This window comes from Oryctolagus cuniculus, chromosome 7, assembly GCF_964237555.1.
Source record: "Oryctolagus cuniculus chromosome 7, mOryCun1.1, whole genome shotgun sequence".
NCBI lineage: Eukaryota > Metazoa > Chordata > Mammalia > Lagomorpha > Leporidae > Oryctolagus > Oryctolagus cuniculus.
In genome coordinates, this window is record NC_091438.1 from 23,749,862 (window position 1) to 23,771,025 (window position 21,164).

At 56.7% G+C, this 21,164-nt stretch overlaps 1 protein-coding gene across 1 annotated transcript in view; it reads right to left on the bottom strand.

The window, feature by feature from the left end:
* Positions 1-7,793: 7,793 nt before the first annotated feature.
* SSPOP (SCO-spondin) overlaps positions 7,794-21,164 on the bottom strand; it is a 50,955-nt gene continuing 37,584 nt past the window's right edge. The window contains exons 76-102 of the mRNA XM_070076852.1: positions 21,088-21,129; positions 20,784-20,939; positions 20,202-20,414; positions 19,821-19,988; positions 18,656-18,787; positions 18,319-18,565; positions 17,900-18,052; positions 17,773-17,822; positions 17,248-17,592; positions 16,727-16,894; positions 16,039-16,169; positions 15,667-15,791; positions 14,987-15,033; positions 14,514-14,792; positions 13,777-13,935; positions 13,522-13,638; positions 12,984-13,122; positions 12,650-12,852; positions 12,395-12,522; positions 12,160-12,302; positions 11,991-12,037; positions 10,971-11,188; positions 10,528-10,623; positions 10,344-10,404; positions 9,972-10,090; positions 8,256-8,406; positions 7,794-7,958 (exon numbers count right to left, since the gene is read on the bottom strand). Of these exons, the coding sequence (XP_069932953.1) occupies positions 7,936-7,958; positions 8,256-8,406; positions 9,972-10,090; positions 10,344-10,404; positions 10,528-10,623; positions 10,971-11,188; positions 11,991-12,037; positions 12,160-12,302; positions 12,395-12,522; positions 12,650-12,852; positions 12,984-13,122; positions 13,522-13,638; positions 13,777-13,935; positions 14,514-14,792; positions 14,987-15,033; positions 15,667-15,791; positions 16,039-16,169; positions 16,727-16,894; positions 17,248-17,592; positions 17,773-17,822; positions 17,900-18,052; positions 18,319-18,565; positions 18,656-18,787; positions 19,821-19,988; positions 20,202-20,414; positions 20,784-20,939; positions 21,088-21,129 (3,860 nt within the window). The 3' untranslated portion in view covers positions 7,794-7,935. The remainder of the gene's footprint in view (positions 7,959-8,255; positions 8,407-9,971; positions 10,091-10,343; positions 10,405-10,527; positions 10,624-10,970; positions 11,189-11,990; positions 12,038-12,159; positions 12,303-12,394; positions 12,523-12,649; positions 12,853-12,983; positions 13,123-13,521; positions 13,639-13,776; positions 13,936-14,513; positions 14,793-14,986; positions 15,034-15,666; positions 15,792-16,038; positions 16,170-16,726; positions 16,895-17,247; positions 17,593-17,772; positions 17,823-17,899; positions 18,053-18,318; positions 18,566-18,655; positions 18,788-19,820; positions 19,989-20,201; positions 20,415-20,783; positions 20,940-21,087; positions 21,130-21,164) is intronic.

Here is a 21,164-nt window from a genome sequence, read left to right on the forward strand (position 1 = left end):
GACTTTCCAGAGGAACTGAGCCTGTCTCGTAAACAACAAGATGGCGCTGAGGACTATGCAGTGAGCCTGCCTGCTGCGTGACACTTCATCTGATTGGCCCGAGGACGCGTGCACACTGCATGAACAAGCAGCTGATTGGAGTGTTCTGTGCATGGACTTGAGCTTGCTTGTAATTGGCTAGATTTTGTATATAAGCTGTGTGCTGAGGAAGGAGGGGGCTTTTTTTCCATCTCGTCTCTTCCTCCCTCTATTCTTTCTCTGTCGCTGTTATTTTCTCATTAAAAGTCTACTGAAGACCGATAAGCTGTGAGCAACGTTGTTCCTTTGCGGGCAAGGGAGCGACAAAACTGAGTCCAGGTCTCCATGTGGTCAGAGACCCAAATACTTTAGCTGTCACCTACTGCCTTCCAGGGTGTGCCTCAGCAGAAAGGTGCAATCAGCAATGGAGCCAGGTTACAGGGGCAGAGGGGAGGCAGCTGAGATAGCCAGTACAGAGAATTCATTAGGCAAGTTTCTCCCTGAAAGACTTCCCCTTTTTTCCAGAAAAACAGGGCAGTATGTAGAGAGAATTTGGGGTTCAAGGCAATGGGACTAGGATATTAGACACAGATCACGTTTCTATGCTGATAGAAAGGAAACTGATGATTCAGCAAAGATGGGATGATACAAGAACTTGAGTCCCTGAGAAGACAAAAGAGAATAGAACCAGAGTACAAAGGGGGTAGGAGCAGAGACACTTGTAGATTGTTAGAAGGAAAGAAAGAGGAGAGGAGCAGATGAAAGTTTGTTTGTATGTTTATTGAGAGAATTTCCATCTGATGACATCTCTGTGAGACAAGATCATCTCATGAAAATGATGAGGTAAAGAAGAAAAGGTATGCACAAATAACTCAGAGAATGGGAAATAGAACTTACTGGAGAAACATGAGAGAATGACCAAACTGAGTTGTGATTGATGATCACAAATTTAAGCTAAAAATAGGTTGGTTGCAAAATTCTGTTTAGAAGCACAAACTGGAGCAGATATTGGGGTTCATGCTGAACTGGAGAACTGATAGGTGGAGTTTTCTTTAAATCTGAGGAGGAGGTGGAAAGAGAGATAGATAGAGAGGGAGAGAGAGAGAGAGAACACTACCACTCACTGGGTCACTCTCCAAATATCCACAACAGCTGGTACTGGACTGGGGAGGAAGGTAGTACTAAATTAGGGTCTCCCACATGGGAAGCAGAAGATCAATTGGGCCATCCTCATTGCCTCCCAGGATCTGCATGAGCAGGAAGCAGGAATTAGGAGCTAGATCTGGGTGTTGAATCTAGGTACTCCAATGTGGGACAAAGATACTTAACCACTAGGCTAACTGCCCACCTAAGATGGGTGTGAATGAGGCAATATAAAATTGAGGGAATTGGCCGGCGCCGCGGCTCACTAGGCTAATCCTCCACCTAGCGGCGCCGGCACACCGGGTTCTAGTCCTGGTTGGGGCGCCGGATTCTGTCCCCATTGCCCCTCTTCCAGGCCAGCTCTCTGCTGTGGCCAGGGAGTGCAGTGGAGGATGGCCCAGGTGCTTGGGCCCTGCACCCCATGGGAGACCAGGAAAAGCACCTGGCTCCTGGCTCCTGCCATCAGATCAGCGCGGTGTGCCGGCCGCAACGCGCCGGCTGCGGCGGCCATTGGAGGGTGAACCAACGGCAAAAGGAAGACCTTTCTCTCTGTCTCTCTCTCTCACTGTCCACTCTGCCTGTCAAAAAAAAAAAAAATACAAAAAAGAAAATTGAGGGAATTAATGATATTTGCATTGGTGTGAATGTGTTGGTAGAAAAGTGATTCTTGATGCTGAATGCACATTAGAATCACTCTGGAGCTTCCAAAAACCCCAACTTAATAGGTCTGAAGGCATCTCAGTGCTTCTAATGTGCAACTGGCATTGAGAATCACTCTGTCAACCATGAATCTAAGTTGAGACATGAGGGAAAATAGGGGGAGGCTGGTGAAAGTAAGGAAGGGGTGGGGGTCAATGAATGTGAGATCACCACACCATCAATAAATGATAGGAGTGGAGTACTATTAGCAAGTATGCTAGAACGGTAGCAAGTCATGATTGGTAAGTTAATATTTAAAGATGGCCTAGGTGGGGCTGGCACTGTGGCATTTGCGGGTAAAGCCACCGCCTGCAGTGCCAGCATTCTATATGGGCACCGGTTCGGATCCCAGCTGCTCCACTTCCGATCCAGCTCTCTGTTATGGCTTGGGAAGGCACTGGAAGATGGCCCGTAGTCCTTGGGCCCCTGCACCCACATGGGAGACCCGGAAAAAGCCTCAGGCTCCTGGCTTCAGATAGGTCCAGCTCCAACTGTTGAGGCCATTTGGGGAGTGAACCAGCGAATGGAAGACCTTTCTCTCTCTTTCCTCTCTCTCTCTGCCTTTCAAATGAATGAATTTTTTTTTTTTTACAGGCAGAGTAAGACAGTGAGAGAGAGAGACAGAGAGAAAGGTCTTCCTTTTGCCGTTGGTTCACCCTCCAATGGCCGCCGCAGCTGGCGTGCTGGGGCCAGCGCACCATGCCGATTCGAAGGCAGGAGCCAGGTGCTTCTCCTGGTCTCCCATGGGGTGCAGGGCCCAAGCACCTGGGCCATCCTCCACTGCACTCCCTGGCCACAGCAGAGAGCTGGCCTGGAAGAGGGGCAATGGGGACAGAATCCGGCACCCCGACAGGGACTAGAACCCGTTGTGCCGGCGCCGCTAGGTGGAGGATTAGCCTATTGAGCCGCAGCGCTGCCCCCCACCCCCTTTTTAATAAAAAGATGGTCTAGTGTGGGAATAGACTCTCAAGGTGGAATGAAGGAGGTCATTTCATTGTAGGTGGGGAAGTAAAAAGTAGGAGACCAGTTTTGAATAGTTTATCTGCATGGACACTGGAAATATGTGGGAAAGAGTACTGAACATGAGCTGAATTCTACGGATGATGGGGAGTGACGGGGGCAGTTGGGAGGAGAGGAGGGCAGTGTAGCTATAGGGTAACACAGACGTCACTGGAAAAGGGACAACAGCCTTGAAGGAACAGTGACCATGAATATCAGAGAAGACACATGTCTCTCTCTCTGACCCTGAAGTGAGATGTGAAAGAAATAACAGAGTTGGGGTCATGACTTCAAGGTTTAGGCAATCTAGTGTCAGTCATGACATGGAAGAAACCGTGAGAGCTGTTGACAATACAGCAGAAGCTACCAAAGCCAAACCAGGAGTTTCAGAGGGCACAGCTGGGGGCTTGGGAGGAGAGGTGGTAAGGCGGATTGGGTCAGACCGGGGAGTGTTTAGTGCAGGCTGTTCATGGGATGTGATTCTGAGGGGTGAGCTGAGAGGCTTGGTCTTCTGGAGATACATGAAATCAACAGGCACGTGTGATGGGATGGACCTAGTTTCTCGGAGCACAGTGGCCCTCTTCTTTTGACTGTTGTCCCAAATACTTAGCTCAGAAGTTGACCTCTGGCCAGCTGCTTTCCACAGAGTGGAGCAGGACTGGGGTGGATCAAACAAGGAGCATGTTTGAGGGTTGGGCTGGAGTGGTGGGAAGAGGAGAAGTACAAGTGATACCCAGACTGGTAGTCCAGCCAGCTGTTGAATACACAAGCATGTACCAAGTGCCATTTGTCTGTGAGGACAGATGTCATGTGGCTAGTCAAATTACAATGGCTGCTGGCTCTCAAGGATGTCTGTTTTCTTGTCTGTTTTCCTCTAATAATCCACCCCCAGAGAGTCATATGTGAGCACTTGTTGGTCACTGTTGCCACCTGGCAGGAAGGAGGGACTCATGCCAGGACTTGGGGGCCTGAGACAGCTGACTTGCCATGCAGGCCTGCTGTGGAAGGAAGACCTATAATGGGCCCTAAGATGTCCCCAAACGATCCCCAGGACATGCAGATTTAATGACATTCCACACTCATGATCGTGTTGTATTACATGGCACAACTGCCCTTAAAATAGGGAAGTCATCCTTGCTATGTGCCCAGTGTAATCACACACGAGCCCTTCAAAACGCAGTGCTTTCTCTGTCGTGGAGCAGAAAAGAAGTCAGAGACTCAAGAAGATGCAAAGAGCTTTTGCTGGATTAAAGATGGGGGAAGAGGCAGCGGAAAATTATGCAAAGAACTGGGATGGTGGACAGTCAGCTAGGAAATGGAAACTCAGTGCTACAACTGCCAGGAGTCAAAGTCAGTTACAAACCCAAATGAGTCAGGAAGTGGATTCTTCTCCAGAGCCTCCAAATAAGAATCCAGTTAGGCTTAATCTTGTGAGACCTCAACTGAGCTAGCTATGTGGGACTCCTGACCTACAAAACTGTGAGATCATGAGTGGGGTTGATCTGAGCTCATTGGAACAACCACAGAAGCACTGCTTTGGCTAGGGCTCATCTCACTGTTGCCTTTCATTTTGTGTTAATGCTCTGTCACCATTTTTTTAAATCACAGTTGGCCTTGTGCACCCAGATACCTGCAGGGGTTATCACTGACATGGACAGAACACTGAATTCCCAGTATGCGAAGCCCTTTCCAACATCACATGCAGGTATAAGTAGAAAAGTTAGATGTCGGTATTGACTGAGGATTTAGACTCTCTAGGAGTTGGGAGAAGGAACTGAAGGTGCTCATCCTTTCTGGGAAGAAAAGAGAGGAGCAGATGAGAGGGAGGGAAGGAGGCAAGGGGGGAAGAAGGAAGGAAGGGAAGGGCATTTGCCACAGTGGTTAGGACACCACTTGGGACATATGCATCCCATATTGCAGTGCCTGATTTTTAATCCTAGCTGTGCTTCCAATTCTACCTTCCTGCTAATGCACACCCTGGAGAGTAGCTGGCAAAGGCTCAAGGACTTGGGTTTATTCCACCATATGGGAGATCTGGATTGAGACCTGACTTGTCATGACCTGGCCCAGCCTTGCCTGTTCCAGGCATTTGGAGAAGGAACCAGCAGATGGTCTCTTGGTCTCTCTCTTTCTTTCTTTGCTTTCTCTCTCTTTTAAATAAAATAAATAAATAGAAGGAGGAGGAGGATGAGAAGTAGAAGAAGGAGTTGACCGGTATAGAAAATGGAAGAACCCGGGTGCTTGAGGACCACAGTGAAGAGGCACAGGATGAGGGTGTTGGTGACCATATGGAAGCTGGAAGGGTAGGAAAATGAAGTCAGAGGATGAGAAAGGATTTGCAGGAAAGAACATTTTCTAGGAAGCACATAGAATGTGTGTATGCTCCATGGTAGCCCCTTGCAGAAATCCCATTGACTTGGCATAGCAGGGCCCCTGCTTCATAATCCAGGTTCTCACTGTTCACCCAAGAGTCTTTTGCATCACTCCCAGGCCCTCTCCCCTTTGCCAATTACTGTAGCTGGATAGGACTGTCATGTGTGCAGCTGTCTGAAGAGTGTTAGTAAGATAAGGCATCACCAAGTACTGGAGCAGGGCTCTCTAGCCTGATTTCCATCCTCTCGACCACATTCTGGACGTGTAGCCTGAGACAAGGATGTGGTCCTGGAAACAGATCCCACAAGGCAGGGCTGTGGGACTTGGGAAAGGAGAACAAGGAAGAGGAAAAACTGATGGGCTAAGCCTCCACTTGCAGCACCACCATCCCAGATGGGTGCCGGTTCCAGTCCTGGCTGCTCCACTTCCAATCCAGCTCTCTGCTATGGCCTGGGAAAGCAGTAGAAGATGGCCCAAGTCCTCAGGCCCCTGCACCCACATGGGAGACCTGGAAGAAGTTCCTGGATCCTGGCTTCAGAGCAGCCCAGCTCCCGCCGTTGCGTCCATTTGGGGAATGAACCAGGAGATGGAAGATCTTTCTCTCAGTCGATCCCTCTCTCTGTCTGTAATTCTACCTCTCAAATAAATAAAATCTTAAAAAAAGAAAAGATGATACAAATGTACATTGTAGTGATCACGTCCCTAGGCATTAAGGACTTGATGCTGCTTCTGAAATCGCCACATTCATCTGCCCCTCTCATCCTCAGCAGGAGGGATCGCTTTAACTACATCCTATCCCTGCGCTTGTGCTTCCAGCTGTTCTCATGTACAGGCCAAGTGTATAGAACAGAAGAAGCTTGAAAAGAAGATGTACTATGGCAAATAAGCCCACCGGAAAAAATGCTCAGCATCTTTAGTCATCAAGGAAATGCAATCCAAAGCTGCATCAAGATGCTACTTCACACCCACTGAATGTGTTTTTTATTTTTAAAAGACTGATACCAACAAGTGTTGGAGAGGATGTGGAGAAAAAAATTCTCATATATTGCCAGTGGGAATGCAAAATGCTACAGGTGCTTTGGAAAATAGTTTGCCAGTTTCTTTAAAAATTAAACATAAATGGGGAAGGCATTTGTATCCCACTTGGGACACTCACATTCCCTACAAGAGTGCCTGGGTTTCAGTGTTGATTCCAGCTTCCTGCTAATGTGCCTCCTGGCTCAAGAAATTGGGTTCCTGTTGCCCACATAAGACAGTTAGGTTGAGTTCCTGGCTCCTGACTTTGTGTGGTCCAGCCCTGGCCAGTGGAAGGGATCTCTCTCTCTCTCATTCTCTCTCTCTCTCTCTCTCTCTCTCTCTAATTAATTAACAGAAGAAAAACTACACCTAAATTTACCATATGACCCAGCAATTCCACTGGTAAGTATAGTATACCCAAGAGAACTTAAAACATATGTTCACAAAAAGACCTGTACAGGAATGTTAGTAACAACTTTATTCATAACAAAGAAAGGAGGGAAGAAAGGACTCAAGTGTCCATTGACTGAAAAAAACAGACCAAGTGTCACATGTCCATACAATGGAAAATTCAGCAATAAAATGGAATGAGCTATTGATACGTGCTGTATTATAATAGGGGCAGACCTTGAAATCATCATGCTAATTGGAAGAACTGCGACATTTATATGAAGTATCGGGAAAAGACAAATCTACTGGGAGAGAAAACAGTTTAATGGTTGCCTGTGCTGGAAGTGAGGTGGACTGACTGCAAATGAGTGTGAAATGATGGAAATGTTTAAAACTTAATGTAACTTAAAAGTCATTGACGTACACCTATAAACTTCACATTTGGGGCCAGCATTGTAGCATAGTGGGTAAAGCTGTCGCCTGCAACGCTAGCATCCTATATGGGTGCCAGTTCAAGTGCCAGCTGTTCCACTTCCGATCCAGCTCCCTACTAATGGCCTAGGAAAGTGGTGGAATATGGCCCAAGCACTTGGGCCCCTGCACCCACATTGGAGACCCGGAAGAAGCTCGTGGTTCCTGGCTTCAGATTGGCTCAGCTCTGGCCATTTGGTGAGTGAACCAGCAGATGGAAGACCTCTCTCTCTCTCTCTCTCTCTTTCTCTCTCTCTCTCTCTGCCTCTCTGTAACTCTGCCTTTCAAATAAATAAATCTGAAGAAGAAGAAGAGAGGAGGAGGAGGAGGAGGACACAGGGGAAGCACATGTCAGAGCCTGCGTGGAGCTCTGCCACACTGCAGCTGAAATCACATCAAGGTGAGGGATATGATCTAGGACACTGGCTACATCCAATGCGAGAGGTCTTCAGACTTTTATTCTACCCTGTCCTGCTGCAGATGAGGAAGCAGGCTCAGATACAGGAAGTGACTTGCCCAAGGTCACCAACCACTGTGAGTGCCATGGTGAATCTGTTCACAGAGGACCCCAGGAGACACCTCTTTGCCCAAGCCCAGGGCAGGTCTCAGAGCCCCTCTTCCACTTTCTCCCTGCTGGGCCCCAAGACAGAAACGCCACACACAGCCATGCTGTCAGTCAGCCATGCTGTCAGTGTCACTTTATTTAGGGTCTGCTAGTGCATGGATCCTTGGTCAGGGGTAGGTGGGCAGGCCGGGGAGGAGGTGGCCAGGGCATCAGAATCCAAAGAGGACAACAGCGGCAGTAGACTCATTGAGTGGGGCCTGTCAGCGCTTTGAGAAGTCACCTCCTGGGGACAAGCAAGGGAGAGAGGGGACAGCAACAGAGACAGAGTGGTCAGGGCAGGAGGGCGGGAGGCAGGTCAGGGGAGGGAAACAGCCCAGAGCAAACACCAGCCCTGGCACTGTGCTCCTCCCAGGATTGATTACTCCACACACGGACACTACTGTGTAATAGGAGAAGAAATGAACTGGAGTAAGGAGAAGAGGGGCAAGGGTCGGACTAGAAGCACTCAAGGAAGAACGAGGTGAGGGGCTGGCTCACAGCTCCCGGCTCCGCCCCCACCCGGAACCCCGCGCAGACCCACCCTGGCAGGCGCTGCACTGGCAGCCGTGGATGACTGGAAGCACCACCGGCTCAGAGCGGCCTCCGGGACAGTGCAGGTTCAGGATCCGCACCGGGCTCTCAGGGTCCAGGCGGTAGCTACAGCAGTCGCACTGGCTCTGCAGGTAGGGCTCCTGGGCGAGACAGGGGGCAGAATGGAGCTCCCTCCCTTTCCTGGCCCTGTCCCATCCAAGGGAGGTGGGGCAGTGTCACCCCCAAGTCTCCGTTCCCCAGGAAGCCCACCTCCTTCACGCCAACCTCCACTCCAATCTGAACCTCAACTTCTACAGGTTCAAAGACTGCCTTCTGACAGCAGGGGAAAGCCACAGCTTCTACCCCGAGGGGCTTACAGTGTAGTAGGAAAGACAGACCAATAAGATAAGGAACTGCAAACAATTAAGCCCTAACTGTTCAAGTCCTAAATGCAAGCTACCTCCAAAGCACACTCCTCTTGCTCCATGAGTATAGGGTTCCTCTGAGCATGTGATTTAATTGTGCCTATAATTGTATTTCTAACTGTGCTTTGAAATTGGTAATACATTCACACAATACCAAGTTCAAAAACTATAAAAGCTTGTTGGGTGAAAAAGAATCTACCTCCAATTTTTATCCCACGATCATTCAATTTCCTTTCCCAGGGGTGGAGGAGGGAAGGAATCTCTTAATGACTTTCTTTCTTTAAAAATCCCCAAAGTGAGGGCTGGCGTTGTGGCATAGCAAGTAAGGTTGTTGCCTGTGACACTGGCATCCCAAATGGGTGCTGGTTTGTGTCCCAGCTGCTCCACTTTTTATCCAGCTCCCTGTTAATGGCCTGAGAAAAGCAGCAGAAGATGGCCCAAGTGTTTGGGCCCCTGCCACCTACTTGGGAGACCTGGATGATGCTCCTGGTTCCTGGCTTTGGTCTGGCCCAGTACTGGCTATTACACCATCTGGGGAGTGAACCAGCGGGTAGAAGATCTCTCTCTCTCTCTCTCTCTCTCTTTCTCTCCTCTGTCTGTAACTCTGACTTTCAAAATAAATAAATCTTTAAAAACAAATTCCCAAGGTGACTAGGGAACGCATTCCCAGGACAGGGAGTGCCCCTAGCGGGCAGCTTTGTCTTTCTTCCAGGACGACATGACCCAGGTGGGCCCAGCAGGGAGGAAGGGCCACAGAGGAGGGGTCGGGCTGTTTCATTCAGAGATGGCCAGGCCCTGGCTGTGCGGATCTTGAGCAGCAGCTCCCCAGGCTCAGGGTTAGCGGGCTATGTGAAGGGGTGGGCACAGAGTCCCTAGGAAGATCCTAACAACAAGCAGGGCTGGGCTTCTGGGTCCAGGGAGAGCGAGTGCAGAGCAGAGCCACTGCAAGTCTCTCGGGACCTGCCCTATACAGCGCCCTGCTGGGAAATGAATATGGCAGCCGTCTCCTAGGAGCTCTTACTCTGTATGCTGGGCCCAGGTATTAGAGTCTATCTTGGCTCCTCGTGTCCCTGGAGGGGGCACCGTGGGGTGGGCAAAGGAGCCTGTGGGGGCTGCAGCAAGTGTAGAGCTCCCCGGGAAGAGGCAGATCGCTGGCGTAGACAGTGCCTCGGTGCAAGGCCCTGGCCATCTGTCTGTCCTGCCTGCCTATCAGAGCTGTGAGAATGGAGAATGCCCTTGGTGCCCTCCAGGCTGTGCCCAGTGACCAGGCCCCTGGGCCAGTACAGCAGTCCCTGGCTCACCTCAGGCATGACATTGGTGCTGGATGGGCAGTGCCCACTGCAGTAGCTCACTTCTACCTGATCCAGGTGGCAGGGGCCCTTGCTGAGGTTTCGAAGCTCCGTGAGGTGCCGGCAGGGTGCTGTAGGGGAGGAGCAGGCGAATATGGCAGGAGGAGGGGCAGGGGGAGGGGGACTCTGCAGTGCAGAGGGGCAGAGCCTGTGACTGAGGGGAGCCTGTGGGGCGGGGATGGCCAGGCATGGGAGTCGTCACTGCTCAGACCCCCTGGAGCAGGCACATGCTAGGCCGAAAATGCCAGTTGTAGGGGGTGGTTGGGAAGAAGGAACCAGGCCAGAGAGAGGCAGTGCAGGAGGTACCCCAGGTCCCCTCCATACCCAGAGCCTCCAGGCGGCACGTGGGACAACAGTTCCCCGGCTCCTGCACCTTCACCTCGCCCTGTAGAGGGAGCCGTCCCAGATCCACTCAGTAGGTGGTGCTGATAGCCCAAGCCCCTGGGACCAGCCTTGGACAAGGAGCCCAGGGAGCCACCTCCAGAGGGTAGTAGGGCTGCAGGGTTACCTGAGCACAGGTGAGGAGGGGACAGTGCCGGGCGCAGACACTCCTGCCATTAAGGCAGTGGCAGCTCTCACAGTCCTCCTGCCATTCAGATCCGGGCTGGGGAGAGGGAGGGCAGATTTTCCCTTTGGTCTCCCTGGCTGGTGCCCTTCTTTTTGATATCACCCCAGATCCCCAAACCCAGCCTGGGAGCGCACAGCCGGGCAGTGGACTTGGACCAGAGTAGGGGCAAGAAGAGTCTCAGGATGGAGATGGACCGCTGGGGCCAGAGCAAGAGGACCCAGTCCCAGAGAGAGCCAGCCAAGCCCTGTGTGCTGCTGCAGGGCTGCAGAGTGGCTGGGCGGGGCAGGGCTATGGCCAGAGTGGGGTAGGGCTACAGATCAAATTCACTGGGTGGGGAGGCTGGGTTCAGGATGGGGGCAGCGGCCGAAGGCATGGTGTCTCACCAAGTGGGGATGCCCATGGTGCCAGCACTCGCAGAGGTCTGCAGGGACGCAGGGGCCCGCCAGGCTGCGGAAGTGCCCTCGCTGGCACACGCAGCCGGGGTCCTGTGAGGCACTGCAGTTGCTCAGAGCCTCTGTGGTGTTTGTCTCCTGGCATGTCTGCTCGCAGGGCCCAAGCTCCCCGGTGGCCACCTGCTGCCATATTTCCCCTGGGGGGCACACTGCCCGGAAGACCATGCACCCCATCTCAGCCTGGATCCAGCCTGCATCTTCCCTCCACAACTCCTGCCCACACCACCACCTCGCTGGGCAGCCCTCCCGTCCCTCCTCCCTTCCCAGGGGCTCCTACCCACACCTCTTGCTCTAATCCACCCACCCAAACACTAGCTGGGCTCAGGTCAGGTCTCACCTCCTTCAGGAAGCCCCCCCAACCAATCTTGTCTACCCTGACCTCTGCATTCTCAACAATGACGTCACATCCTGTGGTGCTGCCTTCTTCTCAGAGACCCAGAGACTGTCTCCTGCTGCACCTGTTCTGCTGGGTCATCCACCCTTACCAGCCAGGCTGAGGCTGCACCCAGCCACACATTATTCTGAATCCAGAGCCCAGTAGGGCAGAGCTGGGCACACAGTGCTGGGCCCTTAGTCTTGATCAGCTGGGGCCATGCTGCACAGACCACACACACCTGGGCCTGGGGACTGCCAGGCCAGGCCCCTTGCTTCTGCTCAAGCCTCTGCACCTCTGCACCTCAGCTTTCTCATTGGCAAGAACCTTTACTCCCTGGCATCACCCACAGCCCTGACTTGGCGCACACAGTACATTGGTGATTGCTGCTGTGAGCAAGAGGCAACACGCTCAGTGCCCAGGGAGTGATGGGTCTCAGGTCAGGGAGGCATCAGTGGGGACAGATTGGAAGGGGCTTCCTGAAGGAGGTAGCTTGGCCTGGGCTTGGGGGCAGGGCACTCCTCTCCTCCTCAGCCTTGGCTTTGAGGGCCAGCAGGGCAGGGACAGCCACATCTCACCCTGACAGTCGGTGAGGGAGCAGCTGAAGGCGCCACCTTGGCAGACACTGGGAAGACAGAAGTACAGGCTCAGATGTCTCCCGCTCCCTTCTCCCCACCCCCACTTTTGCCCTGATCCCCCCAGACCCCTCCTCTACCCCCACCCACCACTGGGCTCGCATGTCCTCACCAGCGGGTGCAGTTCTGGGTGAGCATGGTCCCTGGGGGCAGCTCCTGGGCCTGCTCTTCAAGGGTCAAGTTGAGGCCCCAGGGCAGAGTGAGCTGAGGGCAGGGGCAGGCAGCGGGCGGCACACACGTGCCGTTGTGCAGCAGCTGAAGCGGGCAGGCTCAGTTACACTTGGACCACCTCCTCTTCCCTCCCCATAGCCTACTTCCCCCACGCAGGAGTCAGGACCCGTACCCACCTGCCCACTAGGGCAGCCACAGCCAGGCTGGCAGGGTTCCTGCACACAGACGGTGCCGGGCTGCAGGTGGGAGCAGAGGTGTGGACACAAGGTGGCACAGGACGTGAGCACCTGGCCAGGGGGGCACTCTGCGGAGGGTGCACAGGCAGTGAGGAGAGTGAACCTGGGGACAGGCTACCTCAGACATCCCTCCCCACAGCTGGGACAGGGCTGCGGCAGAGGGAAGAACAGGTACCCACCACCCAGGACACTCACCAGGGCAAGGCTGCAGGCTGCACGCCTGCCATTGCTCTGTGTCCTGGGCCTGGCATGGTGCCCCTCCAGGGTGCTCCTGGCAGCTCCGATGGCGCTTCATTGTACCCCCACCACAGGGAGCTGAGCACGTGCTCCAGGCTGACCAAGGCCCCAGCACTGGACACATTTGGTGTGGGCACACCAGGGACCCATTGACACAGGTGCTGTGGACAAAGTGTACGAAGCAGGCTTAAGCCTGAGTCAGAGTTAGTAGCACCCATAAGCCCTGACCTGTTGCGAGTCTCCACCTGAGCCCCCTGCCCCGGCTCTTGGCCTGGCCACCAAAGCGGCATACCAGTTCTGGCAGTCCAGCTGCACCACCTCGGCTGGGACCAGCTCCCTTGAGGCGTTGGCACTGGGAAGGCCACAGCGGCAAGAGGAGATGGGCACGCAGTGCCCATCCTGCACCAGCTGACCAGGGGGACAGCGGCAGCCTGGGGATGGGGGTGGGGAGGACAGACAGGATTCACTGGTCAGGCCAGGCTGTGCTGGTGGAGCCTCTGGCAGCCAGATGGAGTCCCAAGCTTGGTCTCCACAATCTCCCTGGCTCCCTGGGCACAGGAGGGGCTGCTATAGATCATCCCACAGGTGGCCACCACCTCACAGCCCTCAGGCCCCTGAGAGCACCCGCCTGGGCTCAGCTGAGCCTCACTTTATACAGGGCTTGCTGTCAGTTGCCGAAGGTGACTCCAAGATCCAGGGTCCTGCCCTATATAATTCATGATCCCCTAGTCTGAACCTCCCTCTGCCCTATCCCTCCCCAGACCACACACCCTTTGGGAGCAGGGGGCAGGCTCTGGCAGAACTCCCTGGCAGGGCCACGGCCAAGGTACCTGGGCGGCAGGGTCCCTGCAGGCACTGCACACGGTCCCACAGATCGATACAGCTGCGAGGGCACCGGTTGGCACAGTCAAGGGTGGCCACAGTGTTCCGGGCCTCACAGCTCTCCCCTGGGAACCGGGAGATTAGGCTGTGCTGGGGATGCTGCTGGATCCCAGGGCAGCACCCTCCTCTCCACTGCACTGACCTCCTCAGTTGCCATCTCTGATGTTCTAGCCTCGCCCCCTCCATGCTGGGATGGGAGTTACCTGGGCAAGACCCCACGTTGCAGCTCTCAGTCTGAGCCCATGGCCCCTGACAGCCTCCTCCAAGGGGGCCCCCTGCGTCTCTCCAGCGCAGTCGGAATCCCCCACTGCAGGGCACCTGGCAAGGGCTCCAGGGCCCCCACGGACCCCACTGGCAGGAATCTGGGAAGACAAAATAGAAGTTCCCAGGCACCACCTTTCTCCCTGCCTCCTGCTGCCACCTGAGGCCTTGGGCTCCACCCCAGCAAATACTGGGCCTGCTAGGCTCTCTTCTCAAAGCCTCTTTTTTTTTTTTTTTTTTTTTTTGACAGGCAGAGCGGACAGTGAGAGAGACAGAAAGGTCTTCCTTTTCTGTTGGTTCACCCCCCAATGGCCGCTGTGACCGGCGCACCCCGCTGATCCGAAGCCAGGAGCCAGGTGCTTCTCCTGGTCTCCCATGCGGGTACAGGGCCCAAGGACTTGGGCCATCCTCCACTGCACTCCCGGGCCACAGCAGAGAGCTGGACTGGAAGAGTAGCGACCGGGACTAGAACCCGGTGTACCGGCGACACAGGCGGAGGATTAGCCTAGTGAGCCACGGCGCTGGCCTCAAAGCCTCTTTCTTGCCACTGCTTGGCCCCCAGCCAGCTTCAAATCCACCAGGGTTAGCAGGTGGGCTAACTCTTGTCTACCGGAATGGACGCATGGCTGGGCCCCCTGTCCAGCTCACCCCACCTACATTCCAGACCCCTCCCCATTACCACGGCAGACCGCAGGGTCAGGGCAGAGGCGGTGCTGGCTGAGGGGGGCAGTGCAGAGGTCCGGGGCTCCAGCCCAGGGTCTCCCTGTCTCAGGGTCCAGACAGAGGCGGTGGCGGTGCTGCTCCGAAGCCAGCATGGGAGCCGAGGCTGGGGAGAGACTGGCTGGGTCCAGCGCCCAGTGCCCCTCCAGGGTGGTTCTAGAGGAGGGGGCCAGGATGCTGGAAGGCAGGCAGGGCCCACAGGGCGACCACTCCGACCAGCCGCTCAGAGGCAGAAGACCTAGAAAGGGCAGTACGTGGGTGCCTTTCCCAGAGGCCCCTTGGCCCAGCAGAGGCAAGAGAGGTGGGAAACAGGTAAGGTTGGGGGGTGTGGGGTGCAGGGAAGGCGACCCATCCTCCCGGTTCCTTGGGAACTGCCCCCGCCCTGCCCAGTCCTAGGCTACGTGGACCGCTGTCTCCCAAGGCCAGGGTTACCTTGACAGCCCTGGCTGCTGCACTGAAGCGCTCCATGCTGGCATTCACTGTGGGGGAGGGGTCAGTCAGGGTGAGCTGGGGGTGGGGTGGGACCCAGCCCAGAGCTGGGAGGGGAAAATGGAGGGGTGCATATGGGGCTGGATGAGGGAGCTGTAAGCTTGGGCATCTTAGAGCCTCCTGGCCAGAGGCTGGACTAGGCTCTCGGGCTCATCTTAGCTTTCTTTTTTTTCTTTTTCTTTTTTTTTTTTTTTTATTTTTTGACAGGCAGAGTGGACAGTGAGAGAGAGAAAGAGACAGAGAGAAAGGTCTTCCTTTTGCCGTTGGTTCACCCTCCAATGGCCGCTGCGCCGGCACGCTGCGGCCGGCACACCGTGCTGATCCGATGGCAGGAGCCAGGTACTTATCCTGGTCTCCCATGGGGTGCAGGGCCCAAGTACTTGGGCCATCCTCCACTGTACTCCCTGGCCACAGCAGAGAGCTGGCCTGGAAGAGGGGCAATCGGGACAGAATCTGGCGCCCCGACCGGGACTAGAACCCGGTGTGCCGGCGCTGCAAGGCAGAGGATTAGCCTAGTGAGCCGCGGCGCCGGCCTCATCTTGGCTTTCTTTGCCTGGGTCAGGCTGTCCGCCCACTCTCTGGCCCCAGGCCTCTCGTGCTCCCTGCCTTTCCTTGTCACTCACCACTCCTTACAGCCCAGTCGCAGGTGGTCCCCGGGGGCCAGGGTCAACCCGGCTCCCTCTTCTGAGGTGTGCTGGCAGTTACACTCCTCTGGGGGGATGCAGCCCCCCGCTTGCTCCAGCAGCCCCTGTGTGGCAGGAGGGACAGAGGAAGCAATGTTTGGTGATCACTTTGTCACCGGATACCAGCACAGGCCTGCAGCAGGTGCACATGAGCATTGTTGAGCACATGGGCAGGAAAATGAACACGAACTGGGAAGAGGCTCCAGGGACTGAGGTGTTTGGAGAGAGTGGGGTCACCACGGGCATCGCAGAGAAGAAGAGGGAGTGTGGGCCTCCTTCCACTCGGGAGTCTCCCCCAGTCCCAGCCCTCACCTTGGGGCAGTAGCAGCCAGGCTGGCAGGGCGGCAAGTCCTGGCAGAGATGATGGCTCAGGTGTGTGGCACAGAGCCCAGCACAGGGGGAGCCGCAGGGCTGGAACTCAAAGGGAGGTGTGCAGCTGTCCTCTGAGTGAGGGGGAGAGAGACCGATGGGAGAACAGCCCAGAGACACCCTCCCCAACTCTGGACGCCCAGAGCCGGATTGCAAGTTCCCACGGAGGCCCCTCGGGGTCACCTGGTGAGAGGACAAGACTGCGCCCTGCTGCATGTCACGACAGACCCATGTCCCCAGGGAAGGCTCATAGAGTCTGGGCCTCAGAGAGCCAGGAAGCTGCATGGAGGAGGGGGCTGCGGAGTTACAGGCCAGGCACATACTCCAGGGATTGGCACACGAGAAACAGGGGCAGAGATGAGGTGGACATGGTACACTCTCCTAGGGGCCACTTTAAGGGGCAACCGACAGTTGGGCCAGCAGCTGGTGGTGAGGGCTTGGGGAGAGCTGCTAGGAAGAGAGAGTAGCTGAGGCCAGGGGAGGAACCGGGGGCAGGGGCAGTGCAGGTGCAGGCAACCGCTCTGAAGTCCTGGGGCACTGGGTCTGCCCTGAGAAGAGCTGGGAGTGCAGGAGAGCGCTTGGAAGCTACTGCTCTGACTCAGCTGCCTGGCTTCCCGCCGATGGGCCTCACCTGAGCAGTTGCTGGTGAGACAAGGCCGGAAGTGGCCATCCAGACGTGTGCAGGTGGCCCCTGCCCCAGCATCTCCAGAGGTGGGGCTCTGGTGTCGGTAGCGCTGCTGCACCAGTACCTGGCATGAGCAGCGTGTCCAGCTGCTCCAGCTGCTCCACATGCACTGCTCTAGGGACCAGAGTGGGGGACATCAGGCTCGGGCCTCCTGGGGCCCTGCAGATTCTCCCGTGCCTGTCCTCCCCTCTCATCCAGCTCTAGCCAGGACCCTGGCACAGCAGAAGGCCAGGAGGGAACCAGAGGCCCCTCAGACTGGCCTCCCGCTCACCCAGCAGGGAGCTACATTACAGAAGGCTCTGAAGGGAAGCAATGGAAAAAAGGGGAAAAGAAGTGGGCAAAAGATTGGGGGGTAAACAAAGACATGTTTCTGGGTGATGGTCCGGGGGTTAGGAAACACGCATTAATCCCCGACTTCTCCAAGGCAGGAAAACAGGGCAGCAGGCCTGCCTCCCAAGCACACTCACCCAGGCAGGGCCCCAGGTAGCAGGCTCGGGTGTCCAGGTGGGCAAAGGTGCCATTGCAGGTGGGGTCTGCCTCAGCCAGCAGGCAGGGGCAGGACCCAGGGCGGGAGGCCAGGCCTGAGCCACAGCTTTGGGAACAGGGCCCCCACGGGCCCCAGGAGCAGGCCTCCAGCAGGTCCAGGCAAGGCTGCTGCCCGCAGTGTTGTGTCTGGGTGTTGGGGCCATGGCACGGGGTTCCCCCGGGGCTGGGGGTCGGGCCCGTACAAGATCGGCTGCGAACCTGGTTTCCACCTCCACAGGAGACGGGGCAGTCGGACCAGGGGGACCACATGGTCCAGGTCCCAGGCACTGCGGGAGGGCACAATGAGGTTGGGAGAGTAGAGGCTGAGGCAGGGGCAGGGGAGGGGACCTTTTGTGGCACAGGGGGTGGGCAGTTGGGTGGAGGGAAATAGGGGACACAGAGCAGACAGCAGGCAGGGCATGAGGGCAGTGGGGTGGGCTGAAGTGGCAGTGGGATGCAGCCCAGACCTGCACACTTGGTGTCTTCTTTGCAGACCACACCCTCCGGGGTGCAGGAGCTGGGGGAGAAACTCAGATTCAGGGGCCCTGCTGTGCAGCAGGAGGGTCCCAGGCAACCTTCCCCATCTGCACTCACCACTGCTGGCACTCGCCCTGCAGCCAGCTGTCCCCTAGGGCTCGGGGGCGGGTGCCATGCAGGCACAGAGGTGGGCATGGGGCCTGAGGGCAGGGCTGGCTCTGTGATTGCTCCTCCTGACACTCTGGGGCCCAGGAACCTGATGTGGAGGACCTGAGCAGGGCCCAGGCAGAGAAGGTGAGGAGACAGCTCAGGCCCTTACCACCCACCCTTCTGCTTCCTGGGGAGATACCCTCAGCAGAGACTCTAGGGTGGCACAGAAGACAGCTAAGGAGACCAGGGACAGAGCTGACCCAGCACAGGAGACATGCAGTTGGCAGAGACAGTAGGACCAAGGAACACCATGTCACCAAGTAGGAGCACCGGGAAGAGGGAAGCCCTGGTAGGACAGGGGACACTAGCGTCCCCTCACCCCATACCGGAAGCGGCTCTGCTGCCCGTGAGGCCCACAAGAGTGGCTGCAGGGACTCCAGGCTGACCAGCGGCTCCAGGCACAGTGAGTGGGAGGCGGGCAGGGCTGCGCCGTGCAGGAGAGGCGGCCGGCCCAGCAGGAGCAGTTGTTGCAGGCCTCCTGGTGCTGGCTCCCCGGGGCCCAGCTGTGGCCCTGTGCATCTGTGCACTCGCAGTGCCCGATTGGCACGCAGCCGCCATCCTGCTCCAGGGACCCTGCAGGGAGGCTGGTGCTGCCACCCTGGCCCCACCACCCCTTCCCACTGCGCCATCCCCAAATGCATCTGAAGAGACTTCAGCACCTACCCTCGGAGCAACGGCAGCCCGGCTGGCACGCCTGGTCTCCCTGACACACAACTCCATCCTGGAGGTCCGAGCAGCGGCGGGGACAGCGGTTGGCGCAGGTGACCAGCTCCATGCCCGCTGGGCAGCCTTCCTCTGAGTGGCGAGGAAGCCCAGAGTGAGGAAAGTGCTGAGCCCTAGGGCGCCAGCAGGGGCCTTTCCTCCTCCCTGGCTTCTCCCCTCCCATGCAGGTGCCCACGGAAATGAGAGGTACTTGTGGAGGCCCTGGGGTTGGGACAGTCTTCAGCAGAAAATGATTTGTTGTCATCCGCCATTAAGTTCTCCCACCTGGCGGAATAGGGCTGGATTTGTGTGCTCATCCCCAGGGGCCTGGGTGGGGGTGCAGTGTGGGTGCCGAGTGCCTCCCTGAGAGCCTGGCACCACAGAGGAGCCAGGGCTCACAGGGCTGGGAGAGTCAGTTAAAGAAGGAGTAGCCAGGGTGAGTGGCGTTGTGGCAGAATGGGTTAAGCCATTGCCTGTGAGGCTAGTGTCCCATATAGAGCAAGGTTCAAGTCCTCTCTGCTACGCTCCTGATGCAGCTCCCTGCTAATGTGCCTGGGGAAGCAGTGGAGGATGGCCTGAGTGCTTGGGCCCCTGCACCCAATGTGGGAGACCCAGATGAAGCTTCTGGCTCCTGGCTCCCAGCCCTGGCCATTGTGGCTGCTTGGGGAGTAAACCAGCAGATGGAAGCTCTCTCTCTCTCTGCACCTTTCAAATATATATATATATATATATATATATATATATATATATATATATATAAATAGGGGAGCGGAGGGTCCAGAGCTCAATTCCAGCCCAGCTGGCTCAGCCCATACCCCACAGGGACTAGGCACACTCCTGACTGTGTCACTGGCAAACCCCTCAAAATCTTGACAGGATCAGGTGGTTTTTCAGGAGCTGGAGATGGGGGAAGATGGCAGGAGGGTGTGGTGGGCAGGGGGTGGGCTCCTGCAGCTCATCTCTGGGCCAGGGTGCAGGTGACAGACACACCCCCCTGGAGGGTGGGGTGGCAGCCCATCTCCCTGTGTGTCACATGGGCACTGATGGGAAGCATTTGAGGTGGCAGGGGACAGAGTCGGCAGAGGAAGCCCGACAGGGTTGGGAGTGGCTGTCACCATTGCCATACCACAGGGCATGGGGTTGCAGAGCCGGACATGGTGCCTCTCCCCAGCACAGGGGGCACCCCCATTCTTGGGTGGGGGGCTCGAGCAGCTGCGGCTCCTCAGGGACTGGCCTCCTCCACAGCTCCGGTCACACCAGGACCAGGGGCTCCAGCGTGACCAGCCCCCGGGCACTGTGTGCACAAGAAGACAGCTTCATGAGGGGTCTGCTCCAGCAGTGAGGCCGCACACATCCCACAAACCTGGGCCAGGGTCAGGGTGAGGCAAGGACAAGGCTGGCTAAGGCCAGCTTGGGGCCTGGGAGGGACACTTGCACGGGGGCCTCCCTGGGGACAGCCACGGAGGGGCCTGGTGCAGGCCCTGGTCTCTCCCAGCCTGGCTCTCACCTGGGCAGGCACGCAGGTTGCAGAAGCGGCGCTCCTGGTAAGCGGTAAGGATGTCTGGGCACCAGTGGCCGCCAGGCCCAGGAGGATGGTACGCCCGCAGGCGGCGCTGCTGGCCCACCCCACAGCTGCGTGAGCAAGGTGCCCAGGGGCCCCAGGCCGCCCAGGAGCAGTTCCCAGGCACACAGCCAGGACCGGAGCACAGGGGCAGCAGCTCTGCAGGTCCAAGTGGAGCTGGAGTCAGCAGACCCTGCCTCGCCCTCTCCGCACCTGCCTCGCTCAGCTGGAGACCTCCTCTGTGAGGGAAGCCTCGACCTCTTCCAGAGTGCAAGGCTCCCATTCAGGATTGGACTCTCACTGGGCAATAAACCCAGACTGATGGGGCTGCTGTGGGATAGGACCAAGGAATCTCCTGGAAATTGGCAGGTTCCCCAACAGCTGGTGGGGTTGGCAAAGAGACCTAGGTCTGGAGTTGGACTGACTTGTGGCTGGATGTCAGCAGCACAAATGGGTCATTGCTCGGGCCATTAGGTGTGGGGGGTTGGGGGTCGTGCTGGGGTTGGAGATCACAGCCGGCGGGCGCACCTGTGCATGAAGGCATGTTGCAGGGGCGCTCCTGCGTGGGGTCCCCCACAGTGCAGTTAGCAAGGCAGAGGCGGCTGCGGCTGCGCCACGCAGGGTGAGTGGGGTCTGTGCAGCTGCGGGAGCATGGGGACCACGGGGACCACGGGCCCCAGCCACCTGCGAGGAGCGGGAGGGAGGGGCAGCTCCAGCTGAGTCAGCCTGGCCTCCAGCCCCTCCTGGAAGCAGGGCTGCAGAGGGAAAGGGGCCCGCATTTCTCTTCCCAAAGGGAGACCACGTGGGAGACGTGCAGGGAGTCTGGGGCTACCTGGAAGGCCCGTCACTGGCTCCACTGTGGACCCTTCAGCCCCTGTGTCAAAAGAAACCCTGCTCAGCACACCCTGT